Genomic DNA, 20152 nt, shown 5'->3' on the forward strand with positions numbered 1-20152 from the left:
TTGTAGCTTCCTCATATGCAGTTTGGCATTGGGAAGTACCAGAATGCAAGATGCCATGAACCCCAAGGCTTGAAGGACTGTCCTTGCAGTCAGCCTGGACAGTACTGATAATTGCTGGAAGTATAGATGAAGAGTTCTTTGTTTGTCCAGGGTCAGAAAAGCCATCTGAGAGGCTGTATTCAGTCTCACACCCAGAAAGCACATGTCCTGAGAGGGTACTAGACTGGACTTTGTTTCGTTCGCAGAATACCCTAGGCACCTTAAAACTGCCATTACATACTGTAGATGTTGAAGTAACTTGTCTTTGTCTTGAGCAAGAATCAGGCAATCGTCCAGATAAGGATAAATTTGTATTCCACTGAGTCTTAAGAAAGCTATTACAGGAGCCAGAACCTTTGTGAACACCCTGGGCGCAGTAGATAAACCAAAGGGGAATGCAGAGAACTGATAATGAGAAGTACCAGCCAACGCAGGAATCTCCTGCAGCTGGGCCTGATAGGAATGTGAAGATAGGCCTCTTTGAGATCCAGAGTTACCATCCAGTGATTTTTGCCTAGCAGAGGCAGAAGTTGCTGTAATGTTAACATCTTGAACTTTGGAATGTCTAGGTATGTATTGAGAATGGACAAATCCAGAATTGGCCTCCAAGTGTTTCCTTTCTTTGGCACTAGGAATAGACGAGAATAAAACCCTAGGCCTTCTTCTGACGGAGGTACCACCTGGATTGCCCCCATCTGTAAAAGCAAAGAAATTTGTTCTTGAGCCTCCAGCCTTTGCTGAGGAGGTACATCTGGCATGCCTTTGAAAGGAGGAAAAGTGTGAAAATAAAACTTGTAGCCTTGATTTATTATGTCCAACACCCATTTGTCCTGGGTGACCAAATGCCAATTTTGTCTGAAAAGTGCCAACTTTCCTTCTAAAGGAGCTGCCAGAAAAGAAGGATCTGGCAGCTGAAGATACAGGTCATTGGGTCTGTTTACGAAAAGGCTGACCCCTGCCCTCACCAGAAGATTGTGCAGGAGAACTCCAAGTCCTAGGTCTGAAAGAACCCTGAGCGTGAGCCCTGCCCTTACCACGTCTAGACCTGCCCTTAGACTGAAAATCTGAAGAAGGGTAAGACCATCCTCTTGCAGGCCAATTCCTGCTAAACTTAGGGGGCTGCACTTGCAAAAATCCCTTAACCGTCTGCATAGACTTAGCTTTGTCTTCCATCTTTTTCAAAACTGACTCCACAGGGGAACCAAAAAGAACTTCAGATTGAAGAGGAGCATCCAAAATCCGAGCTTTAACATGCTCTGACAAATTTTGATCCTTAAGCCAGGCATGTCTACGAATAACTGAACCAGTAGCAGCCACCCTGGAAGAAGCCTGAAGGGCATCAAAGCCACACTGCAAGGAATGTTTACCAACTTGGTCAGAAGCATGAACCAAGTCCTGCAATTCCTTACACTCTATACCCTCAGATAGAGCATCTACCTTAGGTCTCATGGGAGGGTTGGTCAAGTCCTTGTGTATTTTTGGCAGGGCCTTAAAAATCAGTGTAACCGGATGTTCTATCCACAAGAACTCAAATAATTTTTTGTCCACAAGGCCTTCAGCCAATAAATGTTTCAGTTGGTATCTTACCTCTGAGATTATTCTATTCAGTACTAACGGGGAGATGAGGGTATAGGTGAAAGAATCTGATAACAGGCTTACTAGTCAATCTTGGTAGAAGCCCTTATCTAAAACAACCACTGCTCCCCCCTTGTCTGCATTTTTAATAATCTCACTTTTACTCTGTAAGCACTGCGGTGGTGGTGCTGCGGTAGCATTGTCGCCTCACAGTAAGACATCCTGTTCGATTCTCAGCTAAAGCGTCTTCTGTGTGGAGACATGTGTGAATGGGCGTACCTTCGTTGAAGGTTGTGCGTCAGGGCTGGCAACTTGGTACGTAAAAATCTACTGCCAGTCATTAGCGGACCGGAGTTCTGCTGTGGCGACCCCTAACCGGGAAAAGCCGAAAGATACAACAACATTCTGTAAGCCCTGTCGTTGTTCGTCTGTCAAATTATAAAAATTCCTATTGCGCCCTTCAGATAAATAATTTAAAATATCCTGTTCATAAACCTTAATAAATGTATTAACTGTGTGATTAAAGACAGGAACAAAAGTACTGGGTTTGTCTCAAAGTGACCCTATCTGATGAATTACCATCAAACATACTTTGTAACATCAAATTCCTGCCAAAAAACATAATGTCCAAAATTATAGCATTAAAACTGCTTGCTGTGCTTGGAACAAAGGTTAATCCCTTGTTGAGTACATATAGTCCATCCACAGATAATACATAATTAGATAAATTAAAAACAATGTCATTATCACCAGTCATTTTGATGTCCTCCTCTTTTTGAGTTCTCTCTGCTCATTCAGTTGACGTGTCCAGTCCCCTTTCTTCTTGACTGGAGCTGGTAGGGTAGCAAAAAAACAGCAATTGCCGTCAATGCCCTGATTATCTTTGGGCCATGCGCCCTGAAGTGTGTAATGTTCACTACTCGTCGTCAAAGACAAATTTCCAACTGTATTAGCTGAGTCACTGATTTCCCCTTGTATATTCCTACTAGGAGCTACTACTTCACAAGCTGTCCCCTCACTTTGCAAACTCACAGTATTTGCCAAATTTACTACCTCATTCTGGGCTGAATTTGGTTGTGTGGACAAATGTGAAGTAGTAGAATGTTGAGGTAGTACAGTCCGTACCTTCCCACTGGTAGACCGCATATTGGTGCTGGCACTCTCCCCTCTATACGAATGTGGAGTCTGTGTTCTTCCTTTCATTACTATAACTATCCCAAACTTCCTTTAATAAGTTGGTCTGTTCTCTCGGCCAAACAAAGATTTGACCGCTGATGAAATCATTGTGGTCTCGATGCTTGATGCAATTTCTTAGCCTTTTGTTGCTGTAATTTTAAGTCAATGGTGGAAAAGGTACAATATAAGTCATCCATATGCTTTATGTACCTTTCCTCTTTATACTCAGTTTCCAGTCGCTGTTGTAAAAGTTCCACCTCATGACTTAGCATTTGTTCCTCAGGAGCAAAATACTCCAACAAAAGAAGCATGTAAGAGAAGCCAGTTTCAATGCTGATTCTCTGCCATCTAGCCAGCAGCTCAGGATGGTGTTCCCCTTACGGTGGCATGTAAAACACCCTCATGCCTCGTGGAACCACCCCAAACAAGATTCCAGATGGTTACATTGCCATTGTAACCTTTTCAATTTGTTAGCTTTAACAAAATCTGCCACAGCCTCTTCAAATTTACGATTAGTTTCTGTTGTTACTGGATTTAAAATAGTATCACAGGTTTTAATATTTTAAATCCAGTTGCAAAAGGGGATTAGTTGTAACAGTCAATCTCTTTCTGTCCTTGTCTCTATTAGTAAATAATGCAGAAAGTTGAGTAGTCTCCTGCTCAACACTTACTTTCTCCATTGTGTATGAGGTATCCATGACACAAATTCCAAAAGTAAAGTCCAAAAAACAGGAAAACCTCACCAAAGGAAGCCACTTAAACAACCAATGTCAAAAAATCCAAAAAAGCAGTTGCCACCAGTTTGAGAAAGTATTTATTCGTCTCTGATATAAAACCAGCAGGTAAAACAGCAGTTAAAACAGCAAATAAGATCCAAATCAATGTAAGCGCTTTTGGGTTATTACCCTTCTTCAGACAATGCATTACTGGTAAAGACAAATATTTAAAATCCTTGACAACCAATCACTAATCAATACTGAACCCGCCTTTTTTTTAAAGGCGGGCTTAATGAGAATGACATCATTGAGGCCAGGAAACCTATGGGCTGTCAATTCTGTGATCCACCTAGTTTCCTCCATTTCAGTTTTATTTACTATATCCTTGTTTTCAGCATACAATTTGTTTTTCCTATATAATAACAGTTACAAGTTTACAAGTTACTGGAAGATCTTAGTCTCAGATGAGAAGATGAGAGCAATAGCTGGCACTCAGCCGTCCTTTGGTTTTAGGAGAAACAAGACCCTGAAAGACCTGCTGGGTCATGAGGGAAGGGGTGTTCATAGATATATAGTGGAAAGGAAAGGGACTAGACCCTGTGGTTCACATAGGGCATGCTGTTATATAAATTCACATACTGATTTTATTCACCCTAGCACTGGAAGAAATTATCATTTTGAAGTAAATGCTAATTGTAGATCTACGAATGTCATCTATTTAGCTACCTGCCAATTTTGTAACTGTTATTATATAGGAATAACAAATTGCATGCTGAAAACAAGCATAATGAATCACTTGTCAGCCAAAAGGCTGAAGAATGAACATAATGCTCTCTTTAGACACATGTCAGCATTTGCAAGACATCATTTCAAGTTTATGGTCATTAGGACTATAATGAAAGGGAACAGAGGGGGCGATATTGTAAATAAAACTGAAATGGAGGAAACTAGGTGGATCATAGAATTGACAGCCCATAGGTTTCCTGGCCTCAATGATGTCATTCCCATTAAGCCCACCCTTAAAAAAAGGCGGGTTCAGTATTGAATAATGATTGGTTGTCAAGGATTTTAAATATTTGTCTTTACCAGTAATGCACTGTCTGAAGAAGGGTAATAACCCAAAAGAGCTTACATTGATTTGGATCTTATTTGCTGTTTTACCTGTTGGTTTTATATCAGAGATGAATAAATACGTTCTCAAACTGGTGGCAACTGCTTTTTTGGATTTTTTGACATTGGTTGTTTAAGTGGCTGCCTTTGGTGAGGCTTTCCTATTTTTTGGACTTTATAATTAGTATTTGATGAAGATTTATTTCTAACAGTAATAGATATACAAAGCAAAGGTATCAACCCCGAAAATGGACAACTACATCTCCATAACAAACATCAGGCCATTTGCTATGATACTGGGGGGAAAATGTGCATAATTCTAATATTAGAAAGCATACAAAAATATGACATTCTCAAATACAGACTTGGTTTCAGGCCTAAATATAGTAATACCACAGCTATCTGCAGTCTTACCAATGAAATCCACAACAACATGGAGAAGGGTCAATAACAGCTGCATTTTATTGATCTGAAAAATGGTGGATGAAACTCTCAACAACAGAATTCCCTCTGCAAGATTAGGATTTAGCTTCTCTGACAAGATGTGCAGCTGGTTTTCTGAATACCACTCCAAAAGAACCTTTAATGTCACTGCCGGCAAGAGTCATACTAAAAGTACCCTCTGCAATACAGGCATTCCTCAAGGGTCAAAACTAAATCCCTTGCTAATTTCTGTTTTTTATAAATGATTACCTTGGGACATTTCTCACCTAAACTATTTTGTAATATATATAAGTACGTGATATTGCTTTAACAACTTGCAAAGCCTGACTTGATCTTAAAAATTAACTGCAACAGAAATAACCTTTACTTTTGAACTTGTTACACAAGAACAGCTTATTGTCAAAACACAGAAAAATTGTAATGCATGTTACTCTGACATCACAAACACTGTCATCAGCACATCCCATAAATCTTACAGACCCACTTGGGTAACCTTTTCTAGTAGTTAACCAGGAAAAGTAACTAGGAATAATCTTAAAATTCCCATAAAATTCGGATGTTTCTGCACACACAGTGATGTAGTCATAACACAAAACACATTCCACAAGACATGGACTTATTTTAGTGGCTGCAGTCAGACCAACAAATCTGCCGCCAACATTTGTGATTTTTTTCACTTCATCAACATATCATAAAATGGAAGGTCCACTATGTTCTAAAACATTCAGTATACAAGAAGCCTCCCACATTATTAACCCTGGGGGTGATACCAAGTAGGTAGTTGGTCTCCCCATACCGCTGTTTGACTCAGCCAGAAAGACTCCTGACAAGTGTGTGTATAATATATACATATGTATAATATATACGACATATTTACATATATTATACATGTATTCATATTTATTAATGTACACAGACAGAAGAGCATGCACACATTTGCTCTTTCTATGAATTGCACAATCATTAACCACTCAAAACGTGGGGAAAATCTTTTAGTTATGTACTCACCATAACTTCAGACGTTTGGGATCCATCTCGCCTACATTCTGACTGATGGGTTCGGAGCCGATCCCTCGGCTCCGACTCGGCACGCTTATGCCAAAGAGCGAAGTCTCTTATTGGCTGAGCTTACTATATCCCAGGATGCACCACTACCAGTCCCCCAGATCTAGTTTGTCCGCATACATGCACACATGCACGCACTGCTTATATAACATCGTCAGATGAAACAAGATAAAACAGTAGAACTCAAAACCGTTCAATCTCTTCTGATCTCCAAGGCGGGAAGGAGGGTGGGTATTAGGAATGTGGGCCAGATGGATCCCAAACATCTGAAGTTATGGTGAGTACATAACTAAAAGATGTTATGTGATCCTATGTCGGCTACATTCTGACTGATGGGACAGCGTCCTAGCACCTGAATCCTGGGTGGCTCACTGGAAAACACTCCTGAGTACCGTGGAACCAAATGATGCTCGCCCTTTAGATGCCACATCCAATTTATAGTGGGAAATGAAAGTATGCGGGTTGGACCAAGTAGCCGCAGCACAAATCTCAGAAATAGCGAGCTTGGAATGAAAGGTGATAGAAGTAGCCATAGCTCTGGTAGAGTGAGCTTTGATAGATGTTGTCAGTTGCTTATTTGAAGAGGAATAAGCCTGAGTTATACAATCTCTAATCCATTTGGAGATAGTAGCTTTTGTGATGGTTTTACCCAATTTATTGTCTGAAAAGGACACAAATAACTGGTCTGATTTACGAATTTGCTGAGTCCTGTCTAGATAGAAGCGCAATTGCCTGTGAACATCCAATTTATGGAGAGTGTACTCTGCTTCGTTGGAGAATTTTGGAAAGAAAACTGGTAGCTCTAGAGATTGTTGGAGACAGAGATTAGAACAAACCTTTGGGACAAAAGGATGGGTTAGGCCTAAGTGATACTCTATCCTTGTGAAAAATCAAGTACGGTGGTTTGATAGATAGGGCTTGAAGCTCTGAAACCCTTCTTGCAGAGGTAACTGCAACTAAGAAGGCAGTTTTCCAAGACAGATATTTTAACTCACATGTAGCAGCCGGTTCGAAAGGGGAAGATGTTAAGGCACGAAGCACCAAATCAAGATCCCACGGAGGCGCAGGATGAAAAACTGGGGGTCTTAACAGCCCCGCACCTTTAATGAAAGTTTTGCATAATCTGCTGCTCATCAACAGTGGATCCATGAATTCGTGAAATTTAGAGATAGCTGCAAGTTGGACTTTAATAGTAGAGACTGAAGATCCTTGATTAAACAAGGATGTTAAAAATTTCAAAACCTCTGGAATCGGGGCAGTGATAGGGTCTAAGCCCCTGAGTTGAGCCCAGATAGCAAACCTCTTCCACTTACTGAGGTACAATTTCTTAGTGGTGGGTTTGTGGGCCGAAGATAAAATGTGAATAACTTCCGGGTCTAAGGTGTGATTTCTGACTAAAGTCGGAAGTGGAGGAGCCAAGCTGTCAACTTCAACGTTGAAGGGACTGGTGTTGTCGTCCCGACTGATGAATTAGCAGATCCGGGGTTAGATCCAAAAACCAAGGATCGTCCACTGCATGTTTCTTCAGGTAGGGGAACCATACCTGACGAGGCCAGTACGGAGCAATTAGTATCATTGTGGACCCCAATTGAGAAGCTTTCTGAATGACTTTGGGGAGAAGTGGAACCGGAGGAAAAGCATAAAGTAGCCCTGTTGGCCAAGGTTGTGCTAGAGCATCCATAGCTGCCTCCCCCTGATGTGGAGTCAAGGAGAAGAACCTTTTGCACTTTGTGTTTTGTGGTGTTGCAAACAGGTCGCAGCACGCTGTCCCCCATCTTCTGTAAACCTGAGCTGCTACTGTTTGTTCAGGGACCACTCGTGAGGAGAGAGAATTGTCCTGCTTAATCTGTCTGCCAATATATTGGATTTCCCTGGAATGTGGGTCGCTACCAAGAAGCGGTTGGTAGCTACAGCCCATTCCCACACCCTCATGGCCTCTCTGCAAAGGGGGTAAGATCTGGTCCCTCCTTGTTTGTTTAGATACCAGACCACCGACATGTTGTCTGTGTGGATAGCGATAATGCCTTGAGGGAGAAACTTGTGGAGAGCCTGTAGGGACAGAAGTACAGCCCTCATCTCCAACACATTGATGTGGAGAAAGGTTTCGCCTGGAAGCCAGGAACCCTGAACTAACCTGCCCAGACAATGCCCCCCCCACCCTGTCTGGGAGGCATCCGTCGTCAGGGTGGCCACCGGAGGGAGGATAACAAAAGGTCTTCCCTGATTCAGATTGGACGGGTGAAGCCACCAGCGGAGGTCCCGTTTGCACATTTCTGTAATCATAATGGGGTGATTGAGGGGAAGATTCTGAAAGGACCATTGAGTCGATAATAGCCACTGAAGAATCCTCATGTGCAATCTTGCCAGAGGAACTAGGAGAACCGTGGCAGACATTGAACCTAAAAGTTGCAGGACCATCCTGGCTGGGGCTTTGGATCTTGAAAGCAGGGCTTGAACTTGACCTTGTAAAGTTAGAATCCTTTCGGTAGGAAGAAAGACGCGCATCAATTTTGAGTCTATCTCTGTTCCTATGAACCTTATGCGCTGAGAGGGCAGCAAGACAGACTTTGACCAATTGAATGTAATTCCCAGGGTAGCACCCAGGGAAAAGGTGGCTTTGAGGTTGTCCATTAGTAGATGCCTGGTGGTGGCAGTCAGGAGCCAGTCGTCCAGATAGGGAAACACTTGGAATCCAAGACTCCTCAGGTGAGCAGTCACTACTGCCAAACACTTGGTGAACACCCTGGGGACTGTGGTGAGACCAAAGGGCAGTGCACAAAATTGGAAATGACTGTCTCCCAGGCTGAAGCGCAGATACTTCCTGGACGCCCGATGTATCGGTATGTGATAATAGGCGTCCTTGAGATCTATGGAGCACATCCAAACATCCTTCTCCAACAATGGGAGAATGGATTGTAACGTGACCATTCGAATTTGGATTTCGTGACGGATTGGTTTAGTCTGCTGAGATCCAATATTGGTCTCAGGTCCCCTGTCTTTTTTGGCACTAAAAAGAACCTTGAGTAATTTCCGGATCCGATCTGGTCTGTGGGGACCGGTTGGATGACTCCTTTTTCTAGCAGCTTTAACGCTTCCGCGGCTGCAATTTCCCGTTGCCTGGGTGGTGGATCCGGGATTTTTGGACGGTGGGGGTGAGTGTGTGAAGGGAATGGTGTAACCTCCGGCAATAATCCGAAGCACCCATCTGTCCTGAGTGATAGACTCCCAGGCTTTTAGGTGCTTGGCAAAACGGCACCCGACTGGCTCCGGAGCAGCACAGCCGGGCAATCCCTCATGAAGTGTGGGAGGCTGAAGAGCCACGAAAGGACTCGCGGTCTCCAGAATTGCGGGGCCCTCTGCCGCCTCTGGGACGGCGTCTCCCAGAAAAATTTCCCCGTCCTCTGCCTCTGGAAGGGGAATCTTCCTGCTGTTGAGGAAAAAACTTACGTGATTTACGGAACCACATCTTCCCTCCTCCTTTAGCCTTGGGATAAGGCCGAAAGGGATTGGAATAACGTGCACCTACGGCAGATAAAGTTTTTCCCTCTTGCTCACAGTGGGTAAGAGTGTCTTTAACCTTAGGTCCAAACAAAGAGGACCCATCAAAGGGAGCGTCGGCGAAGGAAGACTTGAAGGCCTCCATAAAATGACACAACGGAGCCAGGCTTGTCTCCGTGAGCCACGCCTGTGCCTGCCGCTCTACCCGCCCCTTCGGCCGCATATGAAATGAGCCTCATGGACGAGTTAGAAATTGAAGTAAGGATAGCCAACTGAGAGCTAACCAACTGGGCTAGCTGCTCAGGTAGGTTACCCGAGAGGGAATCTGACAGCTCCTTGACCAGATCCCTCTGTAGCCTGGTAAAATGTGCCAAATAATTCAGGGACCTTAAAGTAAAGGCCGCTGAAGTCAGGGTGCGCTTCCCGTACGTGTCCATGCTCCTAGACTCCTTATTAGGAGGATGGACGGACGTTGAAGCCTCTGCCACGTCCTGTTGTGTAGCAGATGCCACCACCATGGCATCTACAGCCACGCCTTTAGTCAGGAACTCCTTCTCGGGTGGGGCAGACAAAAATTTGTTAGGACGAAGGCACTGGTTCCACGGTATCTGGATGTTCCCACGCCCTCCGACAAACCAAATCCAGGAGCTCGTCAAGGGCGGAGACACCCAGGAGGCGGAGGGCTGAGCCCCAAAGGCCTTGAGAAGCACTGACTCATCAGCAGAGGGGGGTTTGGACATCCAGCCGCCTCGTTGTTTGAGGATCTCTAAAATGTCTGCAAATGAGACATCATCCGAGGACGACTTTGGGGATCCCTCTGCATCATCAAGATCAGTGTCCGATGTAAGAGACTCGGGGGAGTCCACGTGCTTCCTCTTGCACGATCTCTTCCTTGGGGGCTCCTCTGAAGACAACTCCGAAGAACCCTCAGGAGGAGGGGAACCCCCAGAGGGGGTAACCTCAGGCCCCGGGGCTCCCCTGCCTAAGGACAGGGGAACTGCCAAAGACCCAGACTCCACGCCCAGGGAAGGTGCCGGTAAAGCCGGAGAGATGGCCGAAGACTTGGCCAAGGCACTCCTCATAGCTCTGAAAGCCGGACCCCCAGAATCCTGGGAGTGTCCGGTCCCCGGAGCCATGATAGCAGACGGAAGTCCCGCAGCCGAAGCACCGAGAGGGAGGCTCGGAACCGACAATAGGTCCCGAAACGTCACCCCCGGGTCCAGCCTTAGAAGTCCGTGTGCCAAACTCGGACCCGAAGGCCGGGGTTGGAGTAAGGGTCGGAGCCGACCCTAAGACCTCCACCGGCTCCAACAGCACCTGCTCCGACGGAGCCGAAGCGGTCGGAGGAGGAATGGCAATGACATGGGCATGGGCTGTCGGCTCCGAAGCCAACTGGGTCGGAGCCGAAACAAATTTTGAAAGACTGGGGACTGGAACAGTCTTTGGAGCACCCTGTCTATGTCCGAATCTGACATCCTTGATGACCTAGAGGATACTGAACGGGTTCGAGATGGCCTCTCCAACGGCCCCAAGGGGCTAGGGGACCGGCTCCGAGGCGACTCGATGACTATCGGCGCCGAAGGAATACCCAAACTAGCTTCCATCGGTGCCGAGGAGGACTTAGGCGCCGAGGAGGAAGTGTCTGAGCGGACAACCTTCATCGGCTCCGAGACCAGTGGAGCCGACGAAGGTGACCCGCCTCGATGCCCCAGCCATCGGCTCCGAAGCCAGAGGAGTCGAGACTGGTGGCATCGAGGCAGACCGTTCCGCCCTCGGCTCCGAAGTCCTTGGAGCCGAAGGAGAAGCCTGCCTATGTCTTTTGGCGGTCGGATCCGACGGACTGGTCGGAGCCGACGCCCTTTTCTTTTTAGCAGGAGAAGGAGAGGATGCTAAAGCTTCTTCAAAGAAGGGTTTTATAAGGCCTTTTAATATAAGCTTATTTTTCCTCTCTTGGAGGACCATCGAGGAAAAAGCGTGACACACGCTGCAGGACTCCTGCAAATGTTTTGCACCCAAACAATAAACACAGAGAGAGTGGTCATCTGTTATAGACATTTTAAAGTTGCACTTGGTGCACTTTTTAAAGCCTGAAGGCCTAGGAACCTGAGACATTCCGGTAAATTATTCAGTGAACTAGCCAAACACAGTACAAACACTGTAATTATGACAGAAAAAAGAAATTTTCTCTGCTTTGTCCTTCTTTTAAAGAAAGAGAAACTATCACCAGTATAAAGGATCCGAGATCCCTAAATAGAACAGAAGTCACCTAACAACCAAAAAAGACCGGAAAGGCCTTTCCACACAAGAGGTACTTCTAGTCAAACAACACTCACAACACAAGAATTTACCAAGTAAATTTCTCCAAACGCACTCAAAACACAAGATAGCTGTTAAAACAGCTTTTAGTTGAAGTATAAAGAAATTCCTGACAGGAAGTTAGTGAAAATAATCACTACTTAGCTCAGCCAGCTCGAGACCACGTCTTCACTTGTTAGCGGCAAACGAGATCTGGGGGACTGGTAGTGGTGCATCCTGGGATATAGTAAGCTCAGCCAATAAGAGACTTCGCTCTTTGGCATAAGCGTGCCGAGTCGGAGCCGAGGGATCGGCTCCGAACCCATCAGCCAGAATGTAGGCGAGATAGGATCACATAACATCTAATGTTAAGGCATAACCCTCTACACCCCATCCCCTCAACTCTTTCACATGCATTGTAAAAACAGTCCTCCTCCATAATACTGGCACTACAATGCCACATTCAGTCCTAACCTCATCCATACTAAATGAAAAGGAGAGTGGAGAATAATTCACCCAGGAGTGAATGCTGTTTTGCACTGCCACTGTGGTACAGGTCTGGGATACTTAGGTGGCTATTTGTTTACACTGTGGGGTAGACTATCCAGGCAGTTTGGTTACCCCTTCTTTCAGCTGTATGTAACATAACAACATATCATTCTGATGTACAACATAAAGAAAAAAATCATAAGCACACATTTTATTTTACTTATTTAACATTCCAAAGACATATGTTTGGAGTGCTTCTCCCCCGGGCCTCCACTGAAAATAGGCTCTGTCCTAGTCAGACTTTCCCAGTCAACAAATGTTAAATAAATAAATACAACATAAAGAAAAAAATCCTAAACTCGTGTGTGTGTGTGTGTGTGTGTGTGTGTGTGTGTGTGTGTGTGTGTATATATATATATATATATATATATATATATACATACATACATACACGTGATAAAAATGTACAAACAAATGTATAATATACCCAACAAAACATTTCTAAGGAACTAGCACCCAAGAACCCTTGAATGATAAACGTACCATAAAACAAACACTAAGCTATGTTAAAAAAGAAACACTAGTTCGAACCAAATACCCATTAAACATACTGAACTAACTGCTAACACCCCCTGCTGGCCAATATCTTAACTTACCCAAAAGATACTAACAACACTGACAAAATGGGTCTATATTAGATGAACAAATGCTTAAAATGTCGAGTACGACATGCTCGACAGCTTTTAAGCAAACGTTCATCTAAGCGAAATCCCAAAATATTGAAACAAGGAGTTTTGAAAAGTTATAGCTGGCCAGCCGTCAGGAAGCCAATGGCTGATGGCTACAACGTACTGTGCACCATTACAACCTCCTCAAAACAAAACAACAACAACAAAAAAAAAAAAAAACAAATCAACAAAGAAAATAAAGTGGGGGCTGTGCCCCCCACACTACGCCCCCTACTTAAATAAATATACCAACTCCGAGATTGCACCACAGTGGAGGACTGTCATAACATTACACAGGGTGAACATCGAGACTGCACCACAGTGGAGGACTGTAAGAATGGCGAGACAGGGTCAACGTTCTGATGCTAGCCGTTGGCTTCCTCACAGCTGGCCAACTTGTAACTTTTCGAAACTCCTTGTTTCAACATTCTCTGGTTTCGCTTAGATGAACATTCGCTTAAAAGCTGTCCAGCATGTCATACTTGACATTTTAAGCGTTCGTTCATCTAACAGGGAACCGATAAAACGTATCCCTTTCCAACCCCAAACATGCCCTCTATTATTTACTCATTGATCCTAAGCTAAACTCAACAAACATACAATTATCTGGTAAAAAATATATATGCATTATCCACAGGGAAATCATTACTATAACATTTAATGTACATTTGAATAATCATAAAAAGTCTGTAGCACTTTCATCCCCACAGCCTACATTCTGACCACTTTCTACCAAACCTCTTTTTATGCATTACATTCTAAAAACATATAAGGTATTTTACATCGTTTTACAGCTCTGCATAAAAGGATGACCACAAACAAATATGTTTTCCCTCAAAAGGGTTTTTCCATTCTTTAAAACAGACCTCAAGTGTGCCATACATAAGTAAACCATGATGTTAAGTGCTGCTCTGTCTGTTTTCTGCCTGAACCCTTTTTTCTGCAAGTCTCTCTGCAAACAATATTGTTTTTTTCTGTGAAATACAGAAATGGGTAAGCTAAACACAACAAAATATTCTAAACACAAAAAAAATATCATCTGGACCTAAACCACTGACTCACCACCAAAAAGCTTTTCCTTAACCCCACCCCCCAAAAAGAGGGGGGTATACTCTTTGCTACTATGAAAAGACTTTCCAAATATCCTAGCTCCCTCATGCTTTTGAACAAGCACAACAACCTTACTGACACCACCACTTTGTTCAGATATGTAGGCATTTAGCTCAACCAGTCTCTCAAATCAAAAATCAACTACCTCCTTTTCTGGGCTCAGAAAACACTCAGTTCATTTCATGACCAGCTATTGCAGCCAATGGCAATTGTGTCCTGTTTGCAGAACTTGAGAATGGCTTACACTTGGTTGCCACTTCCTCTAACAGAAACACATCTGCCCTTACAGACCTTATCGAATAAAACATGCCACTTCAACAACTCCCATCAGCTTGAATACCACTGACTTTCTTTATCCAAGGCAAACTGGCTCCTAGTACAAACTATATCTACCGTACTTCTGGACTCCCAAACTATTCAAAGTATTCCACCAAGCTACCTCCTTTTCCATTTGCAATGAAACTAATTACTACCATCCCAGCCTACAACCTCACAAGACAAGGTACAATTAGACCATACTTTACAACTCCCATCTACTAGCCTACACGGGTCTGACTTTAGCTTCCCTGTACTTGCTCCAATACAGTGGCAATCCCTTTCTTACTATTTCTCAGAGCATGCTAACATACACTAAGTCCAGACCCCAAGCCAAATAGCATCTGTATGAACAATACAAATGCAAATCCCTGAATGCAGGATATATCACTTAATCAACACTACTCTGTACTAGGTTAAGTTCTTCTCATGTCTCCTCATTTGAAGTACCACTCTTTTGGTAGCCACTATGCCTCAACCTCCCGTAAACATGTACATAGCTTTTCTTTCTCCTTGTTCATTGTCATATCACAACTTTTGCCCTTCTCAGTCCCTCTTTCTCCTTGGACTCTGCATCTTTACCATGGCTTATCTCTTGCCCTGTCCCCTAAACATCTTGTGTTACTCCCTACAATTTCCATGTCTAAACCTGGTGCTCAGTCTTTTATTGTTATTCCATGGTTCCACTAGTAACATGCATATCTCAACATGGTGTAAATATCTATTTTTGCTTGTGACTGGTTTGGATTACCTTTGTGTTCCACTATGGATTTAACTGTTACATTTTTCTTATTATTTGAATGTAACCTGAGCTGGCCCTGCAATCAGTGTTCTCTCCCAAAAATATAAATAAAAATAAACAAAAACACTGTACTTTTTATTTACCTTCTCATAGCATTTATTCCATCAAACAGGCATTCTTTATTGGAGACAGGACAGTGAACACTGGAGGTATAACTACATCTAAGCTATTTACAGTCTTAAAACAGGAAATTAATAACTGACTCTAGTTACAGTGCTGTAGCTCATTCGCTCTCTTAGAAGACACATCTGACCCCTTCGACAGCCATCACTTCCCACAGAGTTTATAAGGCAATGGGGTAACGGAAGTAGGTTCTTTCTTCCATATCACAGATGCATGCACTCATACTTATGGGTAACTGAGTCTCTGATACACTTTTCAGCATGCCTTTGGAATGTCGGAGGAAACCAGAACACCTGGAGAAAAACCTAGGTGAACACAGGCAGGATAGCAGGATATGCAGACTCCTCACAGAACGTGTCCCAGATGAGAACTGAACTGCAGAACCTCTTGTGAGGTGGTAATACTACCTGTTGCACCACTGTGCCTGCACAGTAATAACAAAGTCTGATACGGAGTGTTAAACAAGTTGAAGACTAGTTAGCGCAAGTTATTAGAAACAGATAAGTTCCACACCTCAACCAGAAATTGTGGCTCAGAACTATACCTTTTAAAAAGTTTCATTATGTATTGTTTGGTGACCAAACTGAAACTAATGCACAAATGACAGTCTCTTTTACACTCAGCCCAAGAAAAAGGCATATGAGCGTAGCCAAATGTATAGAGGGAAAGCTTCCAACCTTCTCTGCTGTTAACTAGAAATGAGTTAGCAGCCAAGGTGTTAGTATGTCAACAGGGTGGAGATAAGGGATCATCTCACTTTCTCCAAGGGAAGGACACAAGCAATTCTCTCTGTGCCAGGTAAAATTAGAGTGAGTGAAGTACTGTGAGCATGGTGTTGCACATGCTTGGAACCTCATCAACATCCCTAAACATGAAACACAAGTCAGGGAAGAGAATATGGTGGGGAATGAAAAAAAAAACTGTAATTTGATAGATACAAGGACTGCTACCCAGTTTACATTTCTGGTGGCAGCAAATGGGCAACATGGATAACTGCAGAGGCCTCTAAATGACAAGCATCGTTTTTTTCTTTAAAGCAAAAATTTGAAATGGGTGTCACAAAGCAGTACTTGGTGCTTACAACTGTACTTACCAAAACCATGTGACCAAAAAGCATGACTACTGGGCTGGCAAAGAAGTGGATATGTGATGTGCAACATAAAAAAAAATAATGATTTGTGAACAAAGTAGGATAACTAAATAAAAGCCAAAGTTCTTCTCATGAAGTTGTATGAAAGAACTGAAGGATAAAGCACAACCCACCCATTTTATATTACGACTAATGTTCGAACTGCTGGTTTGGGCTGACGACTCCTGTATCTGTTACAGTGTTGTCAAGTTAAGATGTCTGTGGTTGGAAAATCACATATTAAAGATCTACAGAAAACAGCCATTTCAGTCAAAGCTCACTAACATCACCCATAAAAGACATTTAGAAATACTGCTTCTTCAGTGACATCTACGATTTTGTTACGATACCATCATGTCAGTGTCACATACTGGTGTTATTCATATAATTCGGTGACACTGTCACACATTATCAGTTAAGAAAACAAATTAACATAATTCTGTTATATTCCTAACAATGCTGTCCTTACTGTCATTACTTTACACTGTCATATGAAGCCATTACTCAATGAAGCACCACTGCAGTAAATTTGGTGACAGATGGCAGTGTCACTGACACTGCACCAAAATGGGAAAACCATTCAGTGCAATTAGTGTCATTACTTGTGGTATTTTGTGACATCAGCTACCTGGAGACACTCCTACCACACTGCGCAATGACACTGATTAAGAACAATGATTCCCCAATTCCTGAGCACATATACATCAAATGAATCTACAGCCAGTTATCAGTTTCTAGCATCACAGAAAGGATCCAGGTTATTAGCACTTACCTTCTTGGCTGGGTCTTGCGCTCCTCTTCCCCGCTATCAGCCTCCTGCAATAAAAACAGGGTGTTAGCAACAATATCAATCAGTTCAGAATAAATATTATGCAAGAGAAATGTCATCTGAATGCTGTGAAAGTGATTTCATGTAGATATTGTTCAAGTATCATCAACTTTACCAGACTCATCTTACATTTTTCAATACGCTGAAGGGCACAATTGTCATGTCCTATTCCAACATAAATTTAGCCTGCTGATGTAGGCTAAGAACAGTTAGGAACCAGGACATTTTCAGCCTATTTTATAGGCAGTTAGTAAGCCTCTGTAGGTTATCCATTACATAATTCCAATAAACATCCATGGGCTGTCTTACAGTGCCCTGTCACCAAATGAAAGTTGGATCTAGGTTATTTAGCCTCATCTGATGCCAGATAGTTATTTTTGATTAAAACAAAACATTTGAAAGTTCTGCTACACAACTTTGTTTTGTGAGAAAGCCACCCACATAAAGGAATTTGTCCCTGTTTCCCCATTACCTATGTAATCGACTCAGGGACTGTTGCAAAGAAGAAGTAAAGCTGAATCTGCCCAGTAGTTACCCATTTCAAATGAATCAAGAATTCAGAGTGGCCAAAAAATTTGAATTCGTCCTTGTTGTCCTTTACAATTCTAACTACTTCCATGTTGGCTCTATATATATATATACATATATATATATATATATATATGTATATATATGTGTGTATATATATATATATATATATATATATATATATATATATATGTGTGTGTGTGTATATATATATATATATATATATATATATATATATATGTATATATATATATATATATATATATATATATATATATCCTTGTGTCTGTCTGCAAGTATGTATGTCTACAGTACCTGCAAATGGTCAGTTGTGGTCAGTGTACTACTCCGCTAAACAAATGTAGACTAAACTAAAATGCATGTATATGAATAAGCATATATAAGTGTGTGTGTATATATATGTATATATATATATATATATATATATATATATATATATATATACACACACACACACACACACACACACACACACATATATATATATACACACACACACACACACACACACACACATATCTGTGTGTGCGTGTGTGTGTTGATACAGAAGCAATCAAATGGCTGCAATATCGATGTTGCTTAAGTCAACAAATTTATGTTGACAAACAAACGTCAGTACATTTCTGTGCGTACGCCATTGCTATTCCATGGAGCAAGTAAATTATAATGCGCAGTATTTCTGCAGGGGGTATTGCCCCCTGCACCTTCACTAATTATTTATTCCAACTGCAAGATCGCACAATCCCTGGGAAAAGGGTTATTACCCAAACCCGGGGATTGTCCGATCTCGTACAACAGTCAATCATCTGTTCTACAGACTAAAGTGTGTTGACAATTCGGCAATAAAGACGTTGATTTAAACTAAAATCAATTATTAGTAGGTAAATTACATAAATCCAAAAAAAAAGAATGCATGGAAAGAGCAGGTATATAGCCACTACAAACAAACTAAAAAAATGAAACCAGCAGCAAATATTTAAATAACTGCTTTTATTTTTACAAATTAGATCCACAGATCTTTCAATGTTGATCTAAAAACAGAAAACAAAATGTTAAACAGATAACAATAATGTTTATGTAACAATTCTGCAGATGACTCAGGCCTAGAAGGTATCATTGGTTAACCATTAATCTTATTGCAAAATATAGAACAAAAATGAAAAACTTATGCCCAAAATTCACAAAGTATTTACCACACCAAATTCAAATAAAGTCATTAGATCAACTATTCAGAAACATAACTCAAACAAATGTTTACTTAACATTTATTTGGATAAATCAAGTCTAAAAATCTGTCAAGATCTATAACATCTCCTATGGATTTTGCTTGTGGGGTTAAGTTACCACTATCAGATTGGTTTATTCTGGCATTGAATATTAAAATATTTTTCTTATATGATTAACTTAACAAGATGGATTTCTGGATACTGCCTGAATGACTGAGATAGTATATAACATATTTTGAAATATGAAGAATTATTTTTGCCCTCTGAGTTGTTCTTTAAAAGTATCTATATGAGCACTGTTTTCCTAACAGAAGTACTATTTTACAAGTATGAAAACTTTTACATACTGTTGTCTTGCACACTAAAAATTGCTTTTTACTATAAAAATGTGGCCCACTGTGGTTTTCCAAATTGGCAAGAGTATTCATACTTCTCAACTGTGCTAATTTTTGCAGAATGTTCATATTTTTGCCTCACATTTTTTAGTCTGTTCCTCATAAAATTTGGGTTTTTCTGCCAAGTATTGAGAAATTAAGTCACTAAATGACAAATATTTGAGCGTCGGTCTTAATATCCTTCAGAAAATGCACGCAAATGCAAAATCTGCTATTTTTGCAACTTTCTAAGTTTATAAGAGCATTAATTAAAATCTGTCCCTGGTTTTGGGCCTTTGTCCCTCATTATTTTTGGCTTAGCATTAGATTTCTTCTGCTGAGAAGTTGAGAGGTATAGGACTATTTATTTACACGTATTTATGTATATTATATTTTTCTGTCATTTCAGTTGTGTATACTTGCACATTCAGCTGGGAGTTCCCTCACCTCAAAGGTTCAGCACAGATACATAATAGGGATAACCAAAACATTTGGGTTCCTGCTTTTTAGTCAGTGTATCTTTTGTCGCTTTTACCCCTAGAGATCAGTAAATTCACATG

General features: G+C 41.8%; 1 protein-coding gene across 2 annotated transcripts in view; it reads right to left on the bottom strand.

Moving 5' to 3' along the window:
* The window catches only part of SSH2 (slingshot protein phosphatase 2), a 1225984-nt gene that overhangs the window by 630305 nt on the left and 575527 nt on the right, over positions 1-20152 (bottom strand). For both annotated transcript variants that reach the window (XM_044054469.1, XM_044054467.1), the window contains one exon: positions 17387-17430. In XM_044054469.1, coding sequence (XP_043910404.1) covers positions 17387-17430 — 44 coding nt within the window. The remainder of the gene's footprint in view (positions 1-17386; positions 17431-20152) is intronic.

The sequence above is a fragment of the Protopterus annectens genome, chromosome 13.part0, assembly GCF_019279795.1.
Source record: "Protopterus annectens isolate FY-2018-M chromosome 13.part0, PAN1.0, whole genome shotgun sequence".
NCBI lineage: Eukaryota > Metazoa > Chordata > Ceratodontiformes > Protopteridae > Protopterus > Protopterus annectens.